This window comes from Rattus rattus, chromosome 16 (genome assembly GCF_011064425.1).
Source record: "Rattus rattus isolate New Zealand chromosome 16, Rrattus_CSIRO_v1, whole genome shotgun sequence".
In the NCBI taxonomy this organism is placed as follows: Eukaryota; Metazoa; Chordata; class Mammalia; order Rodentia; family Muridae; genus Rattus; species Rattus rattus.
Genome location: NC_046169.1, coordinates 2,093,996 through 2,115,630, shown reverse-complemented (window position 1 = coordinate 2,115,630; position 21,635 = coordinate 2,093,996). Strand labels below are relative to the sequence as shown.

The 21,635-nt window shown below is 41.3% G+C and overlaps 1 protein-coding gene and 1 pseudogene across 1 annotated transcript; one reads left to right on the top strand and one right to left on the bottom strand.

The window, feature by feature from the left end:
- Positions 1-4,882: 4,882 nt before the first annotated feature.
- Positions 4,883-11,561, bottom strand: LOC116885845 (CD209 antigen-like protein C). Its single transcript, XM_032887184.1, has 6 exons — positions 11,516-11,561; positions 10,453-10,542; positions 8,659-8,742; positions 7,253-7,404; positions 6,287-6,396; positions 4,883-5,027 (listed from the first exon to the last, which is right to left on the bottom strand). Exons 1-6 carry the CDS (start codon positions 11,559-11,561, stop codon positions 4,883-4,885), a joined length of 627 nt encoding a protein of 208 aa, XP_032743075.1.
- An 8,364-nt stretch (positions 11,562-19,925) lies between these two features.
- On the top strand, positions 19,926-21,173 carry LOC116885844 (annotated as a pseudogene).
- Positions 21,174-21,635: the final 462 nt, after the last annotated feature.

Genomic DNA, 21,635 nt, shown 5'->3' with positions numbered 1-21,635 from the left:
ATCTTTCTGTATCTGTTTTATGACCAATTATATGGTCAATTTTGGAGAAAGTACCATGATGTGGTGAGACGAAGGTATATCCTTTTGTTTTAGGATAGAATGTTCTATAAATATCTGTTAAGTCCATTTGGTTCATGTCTTTTCTTAGTCTGTCTATGTCTCTGTTTAATTTCTGTTTCCATGATCTGTCCATTGATGAGAGTGGGGTGTTGAAATCTCCTACTATTATTGTGTGAGGTGTAATGTGTGCTTTGAGCTTTAGTAAGGTTTCTTTTATGTATGTAGGTGCCCTTGTATTTGGAGCATAGATATTTAGGATTGAGAGTTCATCTTGGTGGATTTTTCCTTTGATGAATGTGAAGTGTCCTTCCTTATCTTTTTTGATGACTTTTGGTTGAAATCAATTTTATTCGATATTAGAATGGCTACTCCAACTTGCTTCTTCAGAACATTTGCTTGGAAATTTATTTTCCAGCCTTTCACTCTGAGGTAGTGTCTGTCTTTGTCTCTGAGGTGTGTTTCCTGTAGGCTGCACAATGCAGAGTCCTCATTGTGTATTCAGTTTGTTAATCTATGTCTTTTTATTGGGGAGTTGAGGCCATTGATGTTGAGAGATATTAAGGAATAGTGATTGTTGCTTCCTGTTATATTCGTATTTGAATGTGAGATTATGCTTATGTGATTCTCTTCTTTTTGTTTTGTTGCAAGATGATTAGTTTCTTGCTTTTTCTAGGGTGTAGCTTTTCTCCTTATGTTCGGCTTTACCATTTATTATCCTTTGTAGGGCTGGATTTGTAGAAAGATATTGTGTAAATTTGATTTTGTCATGGAATATCTTGGTTTCTTCATCTATGTTAATTGAGAGTTTTGCTGGTTGCAGTAACCTGGTCTGGCATTTGTGTTCTCTTAGGGTCTGTATGACATCAGTCCAGGATCTTCTGGCCTTCATAGTTTCTGGCGAAAAGTCTGGTGTGATTCTGATAGATCTGCCTTTATATGTTACTTGACCTTTTCCCCTTACTGCTTTTAATATTCTTTTTTTTTGTGCATTTGGTGTTTTGACTATTATGTAATGGAGGAATTTATTTTCTGGTCCAATCTATTTGGAGTTCTGTAGGCTTCTTGTATGTTTATAGGTATATCTTTCTTTAGGGTAGGGAAGTTTTTTTCTATGATTTTGTTGAAGATATTTAGTGGTCCTTTGAGCTGGGAGTCTTCACTCTCTTCTATACCTATTATCCTTAGGTTGTTCTTCTCATTGAATCCTGGATTTCCTGTATGTTTTGGATCAGTAGCTTTTTCTGTTTTACATTATCTTTGACAGTTGTGTCGATGATTTCTATGGAATCTTCTTCTGAGATTCTCTCTTCTATCTCTCGTATTCTGTTGGTGATCCTTGTATCTACAGCTCCTTGTCTCTTCCTTTTGTTTTCTATATGCAGGGTTGTCCCCCTTTGTGCTTTCTTTATTGCTTCTATTTCCATTTTTAATTCCTTCACCTGTTTGATTGTGTTTTCCTGTAATTCTTTCAGGGATTTTTGTGATTCCTCTCTATTGGCTTCTACTTGTTTATTTATGTTTTCCTGCATTTCTCTAAGGGAGTTCTTTGTGTCTCTCTTGAAGTTCTCCATCATTATGATCAAATGTGATTTTAAATCTAGATCTTGATTTTCTGGTGTGTTTGGATCTTCAGTGATTCCTTTGGTGGGAGAATTGGGCTCTGATGATGCCATGTACCTTTGGTTTCTGTTGCTTGGGTTCCTGTGCTTGCCTCTTGCCATCAGGTTGTCTCTGGTGTTACCTTGTTGTGCTATTTCTGACAGTGGCTAGACCGTCCTATAGGCCTGTGTGTCAGGAGTGCTGTAGACCTGTTTTCCTGTTTCCTTTCAGCCAGTTATGGGAACAGAGTGTTCTGCTTTCGGGCATGTAGTCTTTCCTGTCTACTGGTCTTCAGCTGTTCCTGTGGGCATGTGTCCTGAGTCCTCCAGGCAGGTCACTTGGAGCAGAAAAGTTGGTCTTACCTCTGGTTCCGTGTCTGAAGTTTCTCCTGGGGGTCTGCTTTTGAGCTCTCTGTGAGGGTGGCTACCAGGAGGGCTTGTGCTGTCTTTTCCCGGGGTCCCTGTGCACCGGGGTCCCAGATGGCATTAGGCGCTTTCCTCTGGAGTGAGAAATGTGGGCAGAGTGTAGTCTCTTCTGGCTTTTCAGGCATGTCTGCCCCTCTGAAGGTTTAGCTCTCCCTCCCACGGGATTTGTGTGCAGGGAGCTTTTGACCGAGTCCCTTCATGTCTGGGCGGTTTCTGGACTGCAGGGGACCTGCCGCTTGAGTGTCCTGTTCTTCCGGTTCCCAGAGATCCTATACAGTTTCCTCTTGGGCCAGGGATGTGGGCAGGGATGGGCATTATTGTTGGTCTCTCCCACTCTGTAGTCTCAGGAGTGCCCACCTGTATGGGTGGTGAGGTCTCCTTGTCTAGATTTAGTATAAGAGGAGGTGTCTAGTCTTACTGCAACTTGATATGCCATATTTGGTTAATATCCTTTGAGGGCCTGAAAGAAACATGGAAGAGGAAGGCATGGTGGTGTGTACAATTAGAAGGAATGGAGTGGGAATTATGAACAAAAAAAATTGGCTTCCGTAGTTTACTTTGTGAACCAAGGAGAGTCAAGTAATTTGAAAGAGGAAACAGAAAAGCTCCCAGGAATTTTACTTATAATGTGACAGACTGAAATAATTCAAGAGGCCTAAAGGGCTAAGACTCTTACTACCAAATTATCTTTCTGTAAATCTCCAGTGGCTAAAACACCTAGTGAATTCCTTCTAATTTCCTTTCCTCCGTCTCTCCCTTCCCTCCTTCTTTCTCTCCCTACCTCCCTTCCTATTTATGTGTAAGTGTGTTTCCCTGAATGAGTTTATGAGCACCACATGCACATGGATGCCTGCAGAGGGAGTTACAGGTTATTGTAGGCCACCCAATGTGGGTGCATGGAACTGAACCTAGGTTCTCTTTGAGAGCAATAAGCACTTTTAACCACAGAACCATCTCTCCAGTCCTATTTTAACTGCCAATTAAAATAGTTTTTTTAAAAACAATTTCACACATGTATAAAGTGCATACTGACCACTCTTATCCTCACTGTTTTCTATCTCTCTACCATCTCTATCCACTCCCTACCCTCCCACAAACCACTCTAATGCCTATATCTGTTTGTTTTGTTTGTGACCTGCTGAATTTAACCAGGATAGTTTGTGCTACCATGGGTCTGTAGCTCTTCATTAGAACCTGGTGGACTCAGCCATTGGTACACAACTAGAGAAGAACCTTCCCGTCTGAGAATCTGTTAATAGCTGTTTAGAGGCAATAGGTAGAGAACTGTTAACCCCTGCCTACTACTTGACTGATAGGGCTAGTCTTGCGTGGGTCAGTGCAGGTAACTGCTGTTGTGAACTAATGATTGCAACAATTTTATGGCATTTAGATAATGGCATTTTTGTAGTGCTTGACCCTGTCTTATGCCTATTGCATACTTTCTGTACCCTCCTCTCTAATATTGCCTAAGACGTAGAGAGGAATGTGTATATATCTTGTTTTGTGATGAGCTCACAATCACTTATTTTTAGCCTCTTGGGCAGACATGAGCCTCTGAATTCACCACTGTTCCTACTTTCTTAATGTTTTCCCTAGTCTATTTCTAGACATTGTCTCTGTAAATCCTGTAAATAGCTGCTAGGTTTAACCTTATGAAAAGTATTTATTTAAAGAAAACTATAACTGTGTGGCAAACTTCAATGGTCCAGTTAGGATAAAGAAGACATAAACTGTAGATAAAATGGTTCAGTCAGGAGTTAGTATTACTGCTCATGCTCTCCTTGTACTTCCTTCCTTTCCCAATTAAGACATTGGCATACTTAAGCTCTTTGAGAGGAAACATAGATGGAGGTGACCCTGCCTGTTTCAGGAATCTAAATGTTTGATCACACCTGGTTCTTTTGTAACACCTGTCATTTCTTAAACATTGGTTTATACTGACATACTTTTCTGCTGCTCTGATGAAATAACCAGACAGAAACAACATAGGGGTGAAAGGATTTATTTTGGCTTATGGCTTTAAAGAGATAAGAGTTCATTGTGGTGGGAGAGGCATAACAGAGAAAGGACAAGCATGGCAGCAGAAGCAGGAAGTTGGCTGGTCATATTTTCATCTACACACAGGAGGTCAGGTGTCAGAATGGGAAGTGCAAGTGAGGCAAGAGTATAAAACTCGAAACCGCACACCCAGTCATCTGTTTTCTCTATCAAGGATCTGCCTAGTAAGGAGATGGTTTGCAACCTTCCTAGTGCTGTGACCCATTAATACAACTCAATGTTGTGGTCATCCCAACCATAAAATTATTTCATGGCTACTTCATAACTGTATTTTTGCTGCTGTTAAGAATAGTGATGTAAATATCTGATATGCACAATATCTGGCATATCAGCACCAAAGGGTTTGCAACCCTCGGATTGAGAATTACTTGTGCTAAAGGTTTCATAGCTTCTTCAAACAGCCCTCACCTACTAGTATCAACTATACAACTATGCCAGTCTATGGAAGACATTCTCAGCCAAACCTACACAAGTGGTAGATCCAGAACTTAATCCTGGAAGAAAGCTGAAAATGGGTGTGTGTGGGGGAATCATGATCTCTTTTAAAGAATCTGTAGATGCAGGGTGGGGAACAACAGTGGACCAAGCCTTCACAGACAAGGTGTGTGGAAAAGTACTTCAATCTATTATTGAGATCCCAATGCTCACAGAAAGGCAGAAGAAACTGAAATGAGTGTACTTAAAGTTCAATTAAAAGATAAATAGGTTGGACATGCAAGGGCTATGGAGATGATCAGGTTTCACCTAGGGCAAGGAGATGCAGACTTCTTACAGATCCAGAACTTCTCAAAGGAACATGAGATATCATTCCATCCATAACTTGAAAATTCCACACAATCTTCTTCATTGTACAAATTGTTGGGCTCCCCTGCAGACCAATAGTTCCTGAAATTGAAAACCCCCAAAGAACATGAGTTCTGTACCAGCTCCATGATGCCAACCATGTCTAGCTTCTGGCACTAGAATCTGTTCTCATCTATCACATATACATGTGGAGCCACACCTCACTTAGAACCTAACAGCATGCCTTATACACTGGTGTGAGAAACTCATGTTTTATAATACAGAATTCAGGAAACTTCAATTGTGAAATTGAGGAAGGTTTTGCAGAATTAAGGGGAAGCCTGGAAAGAGGCGGGAAATCGTCTGCTACACTTATTTGATGCAAAACAGTGTTTTTAAAATTTCTTACTATGTTTCTCTCACCCTCTTTATTCCTCATTGTCTAAGTTCTTCAGCATGGTACAGTCTTCCCAGTGTCTAGTATAGCCTTCTTCCCAAATTTCCCATCCTATTGATTCAGGACGCAAAGCTTGAGATTCCATCCCTGACACATGGGCCCAGTCACATCTTCTCTGTAACTTTGTAACCGTAATATAATCTGAGAACACAGAGACAAGCAGATGCCAGTTGGGAAAATCAGGGTCTCCCTGGATCCCGTGTATCTGTGACTCTTCAGTGATCTCTAAGCTTGCCTCATACTGAATATGGGACATTATAGTATTTCAGACCCACTGACATGGCAATCCTGCCTGGTACACTGTCTTACACACATCTTTCCATGGACATCAAAAAAACTCTGGCCTCCATACTTCCACATGATTTTTCCATATTATCCATGCTATGGGGGAAATTCCTTGGTAGGTCCCACAGTATTGAGGACATTTAAGTATGACAAGTTGTATTTTGAAGGCAACCATCCTTCCATCTTTCAGATTCTCTGTGGATACCCTGTGTTTAGATCACACACAGCTGCAAAACCCAATGCTCAGAGCAAGAGTCACAGTTTGTATTGGGTTAGTTCTGTTTGCAAAATCTGTCTTGATTGGGCTTGTGGGCTGTTCACTTTCCTTACAAGAGGTGGCAGGAAGGGTCATCAGATCCTTACCTGAGTTTCCAGCCACCATCAGCCCTACTCCTATTGAATAGGAACCATTCACACCTCTCTCTGAATGGAATTTCTGCAATATCTAGTATTCTGTAAACCATTCCTTCAGATTGGGTGGTGGAACTGCAAAACCATATCAAAGCTCACTAGAATATACATCCCAATAAATGGATTCTCATGCCTAGGAGTTCAAGGAGTAGGTAAGAACCACCATTATTTCCTGGGTCATGGAGACACCCACAACACACTGTATTACCTCCACTGCAGTGATGAGCCATCCACCCACAGCCATTGGTCTTCCTCTTGTGAGTCTGACAGCCCTATCCAGGTATTGCCTTTCATCTTAGAAGTCCTCTGGAGGAAGCTCTGGAGGGAAAAGGGGAATTCATGCTGGACTTATGCTATCATTTTCTTGTTTTGTCCTCTTGGTATCTAGACATAGAGTTCTGCTTGCAGTCACACCCCAGCTTTATACTGAAACAATGAATGCAAACTTGCATTTAGATTGAATCACCCCCCCCACACACACTTTTCAAAGGCGCAGACATGAAAAGGTCAGACCAGACCCCTCACACAAGCCCTCTCTGAGCAGAGAATTTAGAAGCAGCCTGTGCTATGACTTGGAAGATCTTGATTTTTGGCATCTGACTCACTCCCCTTTGTCTCATATGCTTTGTTGAACTAAAATAATGAAATGTGAAACTTTCTGCCAGCTTCCCAAACATACAAGAGTCTGGTGACTCCTGGGTTCTAGAAATTTCTCCAGGGATTTTTTAGAATAATAAACCTTGTGTGTGTGTGTGTGTGTGTGTGTGTGTGTGTGTGTGTGTGTAGGTCAGAGGACAACTTATAAGAATTGGTTCTGTTTCTATCATGTGGGTCTCAGATCCCTGGGTTTGGTTGCAAGCACTTTTATCCCTCAAGTCATCCTATGAGCCTCAGATCAGGACTTTTAACACTAATGGAAGTACTTGATAAACTCTCCCAGCAGTCCAAACATGTCCCCTATTAAATATTAAATATTTAACACATATTAAATATTCCCTAATGCATACATCCATGTTCTGGCTTTGTATTTATCTGAGTGCAGTGTGGACAAGCTCCTCTATATTCCTGTCATGTTATCTCTCCTCTTCAAGTATAGTAACAAAAAACCTTATAAGAGCAATTCTATCTAGCTAGAGTCATGCCCACAGAAGAGCAAAGCCACGATTCAACATACCTGCTCCTCATAACTTTTTATGACCACTAGTTGGGCCCCCATGTCCTTGCAGGCAATGACAGATTCCTTCCACTTCTTTTGGAATGTGGAGAAGAAGTAACAGTTTCCTTGAAAGAACGTCCAGTCCCAGGGGCAGGGGCGGCACAGGTGGTCTGTTGGGGGAGTGGGTCAGACAGATACACGAAGTTATCAATGTACCTGTGTCCGTCCAGACTTTCAAGTCCTTGAGAGCCGATTCCATGCCTTGAAACTGCACATATTGAAGCACATTTCTCTACATTTTGTTGTGTGTGTCATATTCATGTGTGTACATGACTGTTTGTGCACTGCTCTATGTGTGCAAATAGAAGCCAGAAGTGAATGTTTTAGATCTTCCCCATCACCCTATCAGTCTTTTTATGTCAAAAAGTTTTCTTTTTATGAAAGAAAAAAGGCCATCAAATTGAAGGAGTTGAAGGATGGCATGGGAGGGGTGACAGGGAGGGCAGAAAATTGTGTAATAATATTTTAACTAAAATTTTTAATTAAAATGTATGTTATTAATTTATTTTTGAGAAGTTGAGCCATACAAACGGTATCACTTTTCACTTGTTTATTTTCAAGTTTATACTTTAATTACACCATTTCTTCCTTCTTTTATCTCCTTTTAAACCCTTGCTTATGAGTGTTACTGCCAGCATATCTGTGTTCAGTCAGTATCTTTTGAGCAAATACACCCCACTCCCTATCTTCAGATTCCTATCAGAACCATCTTGTCACATATGCCTGACAACTTCCTGCACTGTTGTTTTAGGGTACTGATCCCATTTAGTTACTGCCAGTCAGTATGGCCATGCCTGGTTTCTCCCTCCGTGTGTGTGTGTGTGTGTGTGTGTGTGTGTTTCCTTTTTCCTTACACTTGAGACTTGTTCTCTTACTGAACCAAGAATTCCCTGTTTTGACTAGACTAGCAAGTGAGCCCCAGGGGCTGCCGAAGCCTCACCAGTGCTGTGTTTAGGCATGTGTGCGTATGCTCTGGTCCTCTATGGTGTGATGGGTCTAATGTGACTCAGGTCCTAATGCTTAAGCAATAAGTACTTTATTCACTGGGATATCTTCTCAGGGACAGCCACTCCCCTCTTAACTTCCTGATTCTGTTTCCTCCAAGATAATCCTTGGTCACAACTTCTAGATATAGATAATAGCAGGGACTTTATATGTCAGAGCAGATATTATGAGTCTTGCTTCACTGAATGTCTTCTGTGTGCATGCCCCAGTGTGTCCAATAAGTGCCATTTTAAATGTTAATCCATGTTCCCATTCAACAGATGTAGAAATTGAGGAACCGGAAGCCCTGTCTTTTCAGTCATCTCATCCCCTGTGGGAACCCTTCCATGCTCTTGGAGATGCATTTTCTGGTCACTTACCTAGTCTAGCCTTCAGCTGGCCCAGTTTCTGGTGCATGTGTTGCTTTTGCTGATCATGCTCTTGGGAACTAGGAACCTCAGAGCCTATGGCAAGAAAATGAAGATGAAAACATCAAATGTAATAAATCTATGAAGAGTGATTGTCATTGGTTCAGGAAAGGAGCTGACACACAATTATCCTTCAGGGGTTAACTTTGTTAAAAGGGTTTCCAGAGTATGACCAGGACTCTAGTTTTGAGAAATTTTAGGAAAGAAAACACAATCATGATAAAAATAATAGAACAGGTTCTTAAAACAAGAGAGGCTTCCCTTTAACACCTGGAAAAGAGCTTCACATAAGAGTCAGTAAGATAGTTATCATGACAAGAGAGTGGGGTAAAGCTACAGGATCCTAGAGAAGTTCTCCAAAGGTCAGATATTTCTGACTCTCTTATACTTTCAGAGTGGCATAGAAAGTTTCATATCGCATGATTTGTTCAACATAGCATGGGTGACAAAGAGTGTAGAGGAGCTGGGCACCATCCATGGGAGGCTGTTAAGTTACACATGATGCCTCTTAACTCTCTGATCCAGAGAGAGAGAGAGAGAGAGAGAGAGAGAGAGAGAGAGAGAGAGAGAGAGAGAGAGAGAGAGAGACAGAGACAGAGACAGAGACAGAGAGAGACAGGGAGAGACAGAGACAGGGAGAGAGACAGGGACACAGAGAGACAGAGACAGAGAGAGACAGAGACAGAGAGAGACAGAGACAGAGAGACAGAGAGAGACAGAAAGACAGAGACGGAGACAGAGACAGACAGAGGGACAGACACACAGAGAGAGGCTAGATGATGTTACGTCTGATTTCTTCAGACTGCAGGATCTTCCCTTTAGGTGACCAGAAACTCTAAATCCTTATCACAGAAAACATTTGTTTTGTAGTTAAGTTGTGATTGACATAGAGAGTCACAACTTTTCAGTGCACACAGAATAAGATCCTGTGAAAAGCTCAACCACAGATGGGACATCTCTAATATAAGTACCCCCAGGAGCTGATATATCATCATGGGAGTGGAGGCAGAAAGACTGTAAGAGCCACAGACAATGGAGGACTGGTATGAAACCATGTTTTCTGGACTCCACAAATCTGTGGTTTATATGGATTCATAGAGTTGTGATTGTAGCTCAAACTTGTCAAGCTAGACAGATTTCCAACACAGATGGAGAATGAGTGCAGGAAGCCCCAAGTCTATCTGAATAACAATTAGCAACAGAAGGCTGCTCTGTGAGGGAGGGAAGGACGGAGAGTCAGTCCTTCCTGTCCCAGGAGACTCTGGTAGATGGTCTTACATCCATGTACACAGAGATCCCTAAGTGTATTCAGTGGATTATAAAAATGAAGGAACGTGAGGGTTGTAGGGAAACCAGTTGTGGAGAACTGTGGAGGAACTGGAGGACAGGAAGGAGGTAAGGACTTGATCAAAACATTCTATTCCTGAGTGAAATTCTCAAACAATAAAATTTAAAAATAGAGCAGACCAGGATCTAACTAACATGTGTTGGGCTTCCAGAAACATCATGTTCAACTCCCAGACTCTTAGTTGAATCTATCTCATTTAATTATGAGGAATCCTGATGCCCAGAGAAGTATGACCACAAGGGTAAAGGGAGTCAGACCATGCCTCTGAAATGACTTCCTTCTTGTTACACAGGAGTCTCAGAGAACCCATGAAGACATGTAAGGCCCAGCTTCAGTATCACCTCTACCCACATGCTAGGAGACTAGAGCAGGAAGCTATAGCAGTAAAGTTTCCTGACCTTTGACAAGGATAGCCGTGAGGAGAGCAGCCAAGAGCACAATGGAGATGAGCTGCAGCACAGTGATGAAATGCTCATGGTCCTGACACACTGAGGAAAGAGAATAGAGTGGTCCATCAGGCCAAGGTTTCTACCACCCTCTAAACCAGGGATAGCCTAGTGTCTACTTTCCCTTTCGGAACAGAATTACAGATAGTCATCATTCTACCACTGCTTCAGTTGTCCTGTTCTTAGTACACTAGAGGAGCATCAGAAGTCTCTTTCCAGTTTTAACTATCCTAGGATCCTGCATTTAAATCCTCCAGTTTTTCAACCCTTTGGAACCCAATATTGAAGATCCTTAGTCCCTTCTACTCCACGGTACAGAAGTGCAGTTCCCAGATGCCATGTCCATAGAAGCCAGATTTCAGATCCTAGCTCCACTTTGAGTCTCAGGCATTCTGTATCTGCCCCTGCCCCATAGAATTGAGGATTCCTCCCAGTATGAACCCTACTTAACTCATGCTTAACTTTATAGATCCCACTTCGTCCAAATAGTAGGGCAGACTCACTTTTCACCTCTTTAAGACCCAGGATTCAAGTGTACACACTCCTCCTGTTTAGGGGCAATCCCTGACCTTCCCATCTGCAGGAAACAAGTTTTTAGAGACTATCAGCTCTACTTTCACAGGTCCCAGGAGTCCAGGTTTTCAGAATCAATGCTCTTAAGACTCCAGACCCCAACCTTCACCTCTCCAGTTCCCAGGAGGCACATCCTCAAGCATTTATCTTCGTAAGACCCAGCTTTCCAACTTCACGTCCTCCATTTCCCAGATATAAGAATCATGCCAGGACCAAAGGATGCAATACCATAGTTTCTCTGCCTCCGGGACAGAGAACTACCTCTTTTGTTGTCTCTGTAGTACTTTCCAAACCTTTGTATACCTCTGAAACTCTTAAAGCCATGACCAGGTTGAAGTCTAACGTTTCTTAGAAAGGCTACTCCAGTAAATGGTTAGAGCATCAAGCACAGCCTGTGCAGGCTTAGATCTGAGCTGTCCCTCTTGACTCATCTCAACCTCACCCAAGGAGTGCAGATGTTTCTTCCTCTCTCTGTTGAAGACTCTCATGGTCACCGCTGTCCACAGGTGTGCAGGATTCTGGTAACCACAGTTTTTCTTTGCCACAAACTTTTCTCACTCCTCCAATCTATTCTCAACCAGGAAGAGAAAAGAGAAGTGTTGACTGTCAACCACATGAGCTACAGGAAGGAGAGTGAAGATTGACCATAGATAATATGGATTAGTTTTAGGGTTTTCAGGGAGAGATGGGGAAGTTTAGAAGTCTAGAGCAGAGAGTATTGGTTCATTCTTATCTGAACAATCTCTTTGATGTCTTTAACAGAAAATATCTGAATTCAGCTAAAGTATTCCCAGAGTCTACCCAAAGGTCTCTATATTCCATGTTTATTGCTACAGTACCCATAATAGCTCAGAAATAGAAGCAGCTGAGGCATCTATTGACTAATGAATTGATAATGGTGTTTTTGCACAATTCCTATACATGTAATTATTCCCATTGAATTTTATTTTTATGTTAATGTATCTTGTGCGATTGTGGAAGCCTGTGTGTAACTACAGACTTGGAAAGTGGAGATAGTGCCTGCTTTGAGCAAGCTGGCAAGAAAGGATAGACATCTTGGTGACTTCTGGGTTTGATTGAGAGACCCCAACTCAAGGAATAAATGGAAGAACAGTCAAGAATGATCCTCATTATCAACCTCAGGCCTCCATATTCACATGCACACATGCATACCTCTGCCTAGCACACACAAATATTGTACACATATACTCATACCCTCCTTTTCAAAACATGGGAAAATGAAAAAGAGAAAAAAATTAACTTGGAAAATAAGACTCTTTTGTGTGTTTCCTGGGCCTATAGGGAAGATCATTAAATACTTTTCCCAGTTCACTAGAAACTCAATCTTAACAGTCCTAGGATTCCCTGCCCTGCTTTAGACTCTTGAGGTTGAATCATCAATGTTTACATTTGTTTAATGCTTGTGGTAAGAAATAACCTTGAGTTTAGAAACTGGCCAGCCCCATGTTGTCAGTCATAGCAGCATGAGGAGTTCCTTTTATCATTTAGGGGTTCAACTAATGTAAAACTAGGTCCTTGGCTTTGATGCAGAACAGAATTTCAGAACATGGCAATATGAAATTGAGTTGGAGTTTATTAAAAGTATAATGGTGATTGGAAAAGTTGGCTAAATGGGTAGAGCCTTGCTGTTAGGCCTGACTTGAAACAGATTCTTGGGACTCATGTGGTGGAAAGAGAGAACCAACTCTCACATGTTATCTCTTGACCTTCACACATTCACTGTGGCATTTGCCCTGCGCCCCACTCTGTATAAATGAATGAGTGAGGGAATGAATGTAAAAAATAGTAAACTAGAAATGTGCACAAGGAGAGAGCTCAGGCATGGCCAAGAGCTTCTTGAAGATTTTTTAGCTAAGCCTTTTAATAGTGACTGTAGAACTTTGGAAACTTTGAAATTTCATTGCTTTTTGTGGTTGTTGAGTTTCTTTCAAAATGTTCCTGTCTGCTAACTGTGAGTGTGCCTTTTAATATTTTTGTTCCTGAATGCTTATGGTTTTGGCTATGAGCCTAGCCTTTAAGGCCTGAGCCATTTTTCCAGCCCAGATGCAGATACACACAGTCAGACATTGGATGGAGGTTGGGGATGCTTGTGAAAGGTTTGGGAAAAGAATTGAAGGTCCTGAAGGGGATAGAAATTCCACAGGAAGACCAACAGACTCAACTAAACTAGACTGCTGGTCGATCTCAGAGACTGAACCAGCAACCAAAGAACTTACACAGGTTTGTATGAGTCTCCAAGCACATGTAACAGATGTGCAGCCCAGGCTCCGTGTAGGTCCCTCAACAACTGGAGTGGGGCTGTCCCTGAAGCTGTTGACAGACTGTGGAATCCATCCCCAACAGGGCCACCTTCTCTGAACACAGTTTGGGAGAGGCTGTGCCAGGGTGGGCGAACTAGCCAGGGGACCCCACTCCCTCAGAGGAGAAGGGAATGGGAAATGGGGGAGAGACTCTGCAAGGGGAGGTATGGATGTGGAGGGACCAGCATTTGGTATGTAAATAAATGAATAAATGAATGAATAAATAAATAAATATTTTTCTTTCTTTTCTGCTAGTGACAGTGAACTCTGTAGACTCCTTCCTAGACTGACACAAGAGTGATGCAGATACAGTAACCAGATGCTGATGAATGTTTGGCCTGCTGTCTGCTTCCAGTACTTCTGGTCTTTCTCGATGTTCATCCCCTTTGCAAAGTCAAGGCTAGAAATAAATCATTGCAGACTAAGCAGAGTCTTCTTTTTTTTCCAAACACACACATTTAAAATAATTTCAATTTTTGGATTATAATATAATTACATCATTTCACCCTTTGCTTCACCTCCTGCATACACTATCAATTACTCCTCCTTGATAATTTCAAATTAATAGCCCATATATATACATACATATATTATATACATATATATGTTATATAAACTTTTATTGAAAATAAATTCTTCTCTTATGCAATACATCTTGGCCATAGTTTATCTTCCCTCCATTCCTCCCAGATTCCCCCAACTTCTCCTCTTCCCTAGATCCACCGTACTTCCTTTTACTCTTCAGAAAAGAACAGGCCTGCAAGAGACAACAGCCAAACAGGGTGTACAATATACAGTTAAGACAAAGGAAAAGCCCTCATATTGACGCTGGATAAGTTAACCCAATTGGGGGAAAAGAGTCACAAGAACAGTTTCTCTATAGCCAAAACTATTTTTGTTCACCAGCCTAACTGTGCAGGGAGTCAGCCCAGCCTGGAATGAATGTAAAGGTAGCTTCAACACCCCTTCATGATAAAAGTCCTGGAAAGAATAGGAATTCAAGGCCTATACCTAAACATAGTAAAAGCCATATACAACAAACCAGTAGCTAACATTAAACTAAATGGAGAGAAATCAGGGACTAGACAAGGCTGCCCACTCTCTCTCTACTTATTCAATATAGTTCTTGACGTTCTAGCCAGAGCAATCAGACAACAAAAGTAGATCAAAGGGATACAGATTGGAAAAGAAGTCAAAATATCACTATTTGCAGATGATATGATAGTATATTTAAGTGATCCCAAAAGTTCCACCAGAGAACTACTAAACCTGATAAACACTGTCAGCAAAGGGGTTGGGTATAAAATTAACTCAAATAAATCAGTAGCCTTCCTCTACACAAAAGAGAAACAAGCCGAGAAAGAAATTAGGGAAACGAAACCCTTCATAATAGTCCCAAATAATATAAAATACCTCGGTGTGACTTTAACCAAGCAAGTGCAAGATCTGTATGATAAGAACTTCATGAAGTTCTTATGAAGTTCTTATGAAGAAAGAAATTGAAGAAGATCTCAGAAGATGGAAAGATCTCCCATGCTCATGGATTGGCAATATTAATATAGTAAAAATGGCCATTTTACCAAAAGCGATCTACAGATTCAATGCAATTCCCATCAAAATACTAATCCAATTCTTCAGAGAGTTAGAACAATTTGCAAATTCATCTAGAATAACAGAAAACCCAGGAGAGCTAGAACCATTCTCAACAATAAAAAGACTTCAGGGGGAATCACTATCCCTGAACTCAAGCAGTATTACAGAGCAATAGTGATAAAAACTGCATGGTATTGGGACAGAGACAGACAGACAGACCAGTGGAATAGAATTGAAGACCCAGAAATGAACCCACATACCTATAGTCACTTGATTTTTGACAAAGGAGCCAAAACTATCCAATGGATAAAAGATAGCATTTTCAGCAAATGATGCTGGTTCAACTGGAGGTCAACGTGTAGAAGAATGCAGATCGATCCATGCTTATCACCCTGTACAAAGCTTAAGGCAAGTGGATCAAAGACCTCCACATCAAATCAGATACACTCAAACTAATAGAAGAAAAGTTGGGGAAGCATCTTGAACACATGGGCACTGGAAAAAAGTTCCTGAACAAAACACCAATGGCCTATGCTCTAAGATCAAGAATCAACAAATGGGATCTCATAAAACTGCAAAGCTTCTGTAAGGCAAAGGACACTGTTGTTAGGACAAAACGGAAACCAATAGATTGGGAAAAGATCTTTACCAATCCTACAACAGATAGAGGGCTTATATCCAAAATATACAGAGAACTCTAGAAATTAGACTGCAGGGAGACAAATAACCCTATTAAAAATGGGGTTCAGCAAGAATACCCTTGGCAGGGAATAGGGAGACAAAGATTAAAACAGAGGCAGAAGGAACACCCATTCACAGCCTGCCCCACATGTGGTCCATACATATACAGCCACCCAATTAGACAAGATGGATGAAGCAAAGAAGTGCAGGCCGACAGGAACTGGATGTAGATCTCTCCTGAGAGACACAGCCAGAATATAGCAAATACATAGGCAAATGCCAGCAGCAAACCACTGAACTGAGAACGGGACCCCAGTTGAAGGAATCTTAGAGAGGACTGAAAGAGCTTGAAGGGGCTTGAGACCCCATATGAACAACAATGCCAACCAAGCAGAGCTTCCAGGGACTAAGCCACTACCCAAAGACTATACATGGACTGACCCTGGACTCTAACCTCATAGGTAGCAATGAATAGCCTAGTAAGAGCACCAGTGGAAGGGGAAGCCCTTGGTCCTGCTAAGACTGAACCCCCAGTGAACGTGATTGTTGGGGGGAGGGCGGTAATGGGGGCAGGATGGGGAGGGGAATACTAATATAGAAGGGGAGGGAAAGGGGTTAGACGGATGTTGGCCTGGAAACCAGGAAGGGGAATAACAATCGAAATGTAAATAAGCAATACTCAAGTTAATAAAGATGGAAAAAAAAAAGGACTGGTGGTCTCTGGCCTTATAGGTCTCTAACTATACTGAATGCTTGTTGATAACTTCTAAAAAACATTCTAGAATCTTTCTTGCTTATTGTATGGTTGAAAACTGCTGGTTGGGAGATTAACATCTGCTAATTAACAGTGGGGGATTAAGTGAAGATTAATTCCTAGGGCTCTTTTTCTTCTTGCCCAGAAGCCTCACCTCTTCTTTGTCAGGAATGATGGAGGTTTGGGGCAAAAAACTTTTATTGAACCAGAAGACAGTCATGCTAGCAGAAGGAAAAACCTTTATGCAAGCAAATATGCATTAGCACGCATAATTTCATTCCTACACATTCGTTATCACATACTTACTTGTTGGGTCCAACAACCTGTCTAATCAACTCACATCCTTACACAGACACACCTGTACTTGCACATGTGCACATGGAGAAAAGCCTGAGTGCCAGCACAGTAAGAACTCCCTCATTCTGGATGAAAAATAAGCTCCAGTCTTTATTGCACTGAGAAAGAAGCACTTCTACCCTTTTACTGCAAACTAATCAAACCCAAGTCTGTAAGAAGAAAGCTTTGTCCTCTTCGGTAAGACTAAGCCTGCCTTGCTGTTAGGAACAAAACCTGTTTCATCCCATGGTAAGGAGAAGCCCGTCTGCTCTATCTGCTCTCTTAGCTTCTTCCTTGCCTCTTGTTCTCTCTGTGTTCTGCATATTGCTGTCTCCTTTGCCCTTGCCTAATGTCATTATTCTGAGTGTTTTGTGTTTTTAGGAGAATAGATCACATGTGTTTTCTTAGCATCCTTTTTTTTTCTTAAAACAGAAGCTCACTAAGATTTCAAATACAAGTTCAATCATACATTGCATAAGAGGTTAAATCCATTTGGTTCATAACCTCTATTAGTTTCACTGTGTCTCTGCTGAGTTTCTGTTCCCATGACCTGTCCATTGCTGACAGCGGGGTGTGGAAATCTCCCTCTATTATTGTGTGAGGTGCAATGTGTGCTTTGAGCTTTAGTAAAGTTTCTTTTATGAATGTGGGTGCCCTTGCATTTGTAGCATAGATATTGAGAATTGAGAGTTCATCTTGGTGGATTTTTCCTTTGACAAGTATGAAGTGTTCTGCCTTATCTTTTTTGATAACTTTTGTTATCAAAGAAGTCAATTTTATTCAACATAAGGATGTCTACTCCAGCTTGTTTCTTGGAATCATTTTCTTGGAAAGCTTTTCCCCTTTACTCTGAGGAAGTGTGTGTCTTTCTCACTGAGGTACGTTTCTTGTATGCAGCAAAATGCTGGGTCCTCTTTACATATGCGGTCTGTTAGTCTATGTCATTTTATGGCTCCATCCTCATATGTAGCAGAGGATGACCTTGTTGGTGTCAGTGGGAGGAGAGACCCTTGGTCCTGTGAAGGATTGATACCCCAATGTAGGGGAATGTCATGATGGGAATGTGGGAGGGAGTGGGTGTGTGAATGAGGGAGCACATTCATAGTAGCAAAGGGAGAGGGTATGGGATATTGCATTTCTGGAGGGGAAACCAGGAAAGGGGATGACATTTAAAATATAAATAAATAAATCCAATAAAAGAAAAAAATAATAAGGGGAAACACCATCACTGACCTCAAGCAGTATTAGAGGGCAATAATCATAAAAACTGTATGGTATTGCTACAGAGACAGGCAGATAGGTCGGTGGAACAGAATTAAAGACCCAGAAATGAACCCACACACCTATGGTCCCTTGATCTTTGACAAAGGAGACAAAACCATCCAATGGAAGAAAGATAGCATTTTCAACAAATGGTGCTGGTTCAACATGTAGAAGAATGCAAATCGATCCATTCTTTTCACCATGTACAAAGCTTAAGTCCAAGTAGAGCAAGGACCTCCACATCAAGCCAGATACATTCAAACTAATAGAAGAAAAAAATGGAGAAGAGTCTCGAACACATGGGCACTGGGGAAAATTTCCTGAACTAAATACCAATGGCTTATGCTCTAAGATCAAGAATCGACAAACGGGGCCTTATAAAACTGCAAAGCTTCTGTAAGGCAAAGGGCACTGTCATTAGAACAAATGGCAACCCAACAGATTGGGAAAAGGTCTTTGCCAATCCTACATCTGACAGAGGGCTAATATCCAAAATATACAAAGAACTCAAGAAGTTAGACTCCAGAGAGCCAAATAACCCTATTAAAAATGGGATACAGAGCTAAGCAAAACATTCTCAGCTGAGGATTATCGAATGGCCAAAAAGCATCCAAAGAAATGTTCAATATCCTTAGTCATCAGGGAAATGCAAATCAAAGCAACCCTGAGATTCAACCTCAAATTACCCAAGATGCAATTTACAGACAACAGGAAGCTCAAGAAGGATGTCCAAAATGCAGATGCTCCCAGTCCTTCCTAAAAGGGGGGAAATATTCATAGGAGGGGATATGTAAGCAAAGTTTAGAGCAGCGACTCAAGGAATGGTCATTCGGGGCCTGACACATATGTGGCCCATATATATACAGCCACCAAAACTAGATAAGATTGATGAAGCTAAAAAATGTTTGTGGAAAGGGACTGTATATAGATCTCTCCTGAGAGACACATCCAGAGTATGTCCAATACAGAGGTCAATGCTAAGAGCAAATGACCGAACTGAGAATAGGACCCCCCTGGGGGGAATTAGAAGAAGTATTGAAAGAGCTGAAGGAGCTTGCAACCCCATAAAATCAACAATGCCAACCAACCAGAGCTTCCAGGGACTAAACCACTACCAAAAGACTATACATGGACTGACCCAGGGCTCCAACTGCATATGTAGCAGAGAATAACCTTGTTGAGGCACCAGTGGAAGGGTCTTGACAAGGTTGGACCCCCAGTGCAGGGGATATGGGAGAGGGCAATAAGGGGGATACCTGTATAGGGGAGGGGGAATGGAGGAGATGGGGGCTTATGGATCATAAACCAGGAAGGGGAATAACGTTTGAAATGTAAGTAAAGAAATACATCTAAAAAATAATAAAAAAGAAAAAGAAAAAATTGCACAGCAAAGATGTTTGCATTAGACATTTGTTTCCTGTCAGTAGTTCCACACATTCACTGATAGTCTAAAACTATAATTTTGGTGCCTAGGTTAGCATTAAAGTTTTCTATAGATAAACCCAATCAATACTTTGTCTTTTGTTCTTGCACCTACAGTAAATCAATAGTTCCCATTTACAACTTTTGTTTAGTTGTTTTACAGCTCCAAGGAGTATATTCTAATTTATAAATGCCTGTTTACCATCTCAGAAGCAATTAGCTCATGGCACATGAGTTTTTTTTCCATCTTTATTAACTTGAGTATTTCTTATTTACATTTCTATTGTTATTCCCTTTCCCAGTTTCCAGGCCAGCATTCCCCCTTACCCCTTCCCCCTCCCCTTCTCTATAGGTGTTCCCCTCCCCATTCTACCCTCATTACCGTCCTCCCCCGACAATCACGTTCACTGGGGGTTCAGTCTTGGCAGGACCAAGGGCTTCCCCTTCCACTGGTGCTCTTACTAGGCTATTCATTGCTACCTATGAGGTTGGAGCCCTTCACACATCCCGATTTCGAATCGAGCACTGAATCACTCCAGTTCTTGTTAGATACATGTAAAGTTCTAGTCATTGGGGCTGGTGGCTTAGGATGTGAGCTTCTGAAAAATCTGGCATTGTCTGGTTTTAGACAGATTCATGTTATAGACATGGACACTATAGATGTTTCCAATTTAAATAGTCAGTTTTTATTTAGGCCTAAAGATGTTGGAAGACCCAAGGCTGAAGTTGCTGCAGAATTCCTGAATGACAGAGTTCCTAACTGCAACGTGGTCCCACATTTCAACAAGATTCAAGACTTTAACGACACTTTCTACCGACAATTTCATATTATCGTATGTGGCCCGGACTCTATCATAGCCAGGAGATGGATCAATGGAATGCTGATATCTCTTCTAAATTATGAAGATGGTGTGTTGGATCCAAGCTCCATTGTACCTTTGATAGATGGGGGGGACAGAAAGCTTTAAAGGGAATGCCCGAATGATTTTTGCCTGGAATGACCGCTTGTATTGAGTGCACTGGAACTTTACCCACCACAGGTCAATTTCCCCATGTGTATCACTGCATCTATGCCCAAGCGCCCAGAGCACTCTATCGAGTATGTAAGGATGTTGTAATGGCCTAAAGAGCAGCCTTTTGGAGATGGGGTTTCATTAGATGGAGATGACCCTGAACATATTCAGTGGATTTTCCAAAAGTCTGTAGAGAGAGCATCACAATATAATATTAGAGGTGTTACCTACAGACTCTCTCAAGGGGTAGTAAAACGAATCATTCCTGCAGTAGCTTCTACAAACGCAGTCATTGCAGCTGTGTGTGCCACTGAGGTTTTCAAGATAGCTACAGGTGCGTACATCCCCCTTAATAACTACTTAGTATTCAGTGATGTAGATGGACTGCACACTTACACATTTGAGCAGAGAGAAGGAGAACTGTCCTGCGTGTAGCCAGCTTCCTCAAAACATCCAGTTCTCCCCATCAGCTAGACTGCAAGAGGTTTTAGACTATCTAACCAATAGTGCTTCTCTGCAAATGAAGTCTCCAGCTATTACAGCCACATTAGAGGGGAAAAACAGGACACTTTACAGTCAGTAACGTCTATTGAAGAACGAACGAGACCGAATCTGTCCAAAACATTAAAAGAGCTGGGACTACTTGATGGACAAGAACTGGCTGTTGCTGACATCACCACACCACAAACTGTACTATTCAAACTTCATTTTACTTAAGGAGAATAAATCTGCACATAACAGAAATTCACAGAAATAATATACTTTATAAACATTATGCAGTTGAAGAGCCGGGAGGATGAGGCAGAGGGGAACACCCAAGAAAGGAAATTTAATTGATGTCATTTTTAGCATTAGTGTGGCTAGAATTTGACTTTTATACATACATATATATAAAAAATGAATGACTCTTTTTTAACTTTATAAGTTTCTCTTGAAGACTGAACTTCTGGGTTGAGCTAGTAAGCATTTTCATTTTAGTAATATTGAAAACCATGCCTCCAGGAAAGATTATGAGCAAATGTCCTGTTTCTTTAAAGCAGGACAAACACTGTCTTTTGTGTGAGTTTGTTATGGTCAAATAACATATTCCTCAGCTTGCATTTGAGCATCCACCTGTATAGAAATGTATTCTTGAATGGAAATGAGGAATTATGTCTTAAGAACATTAAATATTTATAA

What these genes read in the sequence shown, in the direction of transcription:
- LOC116885845 (XM_032887184.1), bottom strand. Translation starts at nt 11,561, where the DNA reads ATGAGAGTCTTCAACAGAGAGAGGAAGAAACATCTGCACTCCTTGG. An exon ending in CCAGCTGAAGGCTAGACTAG is followed by an intron (nt 7,405 to 8,658) that starts GTAAGTGACCAG and finishes CTCCCCCAACAG; the next exon opens with ACCACCTGTGCCGCCCCTGC. An exon ending in TAAAAAGTTATGAGGAGCAG is followed by an intron (nt 6,397 to 7,252) that starts GTATGTTGAATC and finishes TTTTCCCTCCAG; the next exon opens with AGCTTCCTCCAGAGGACTTC.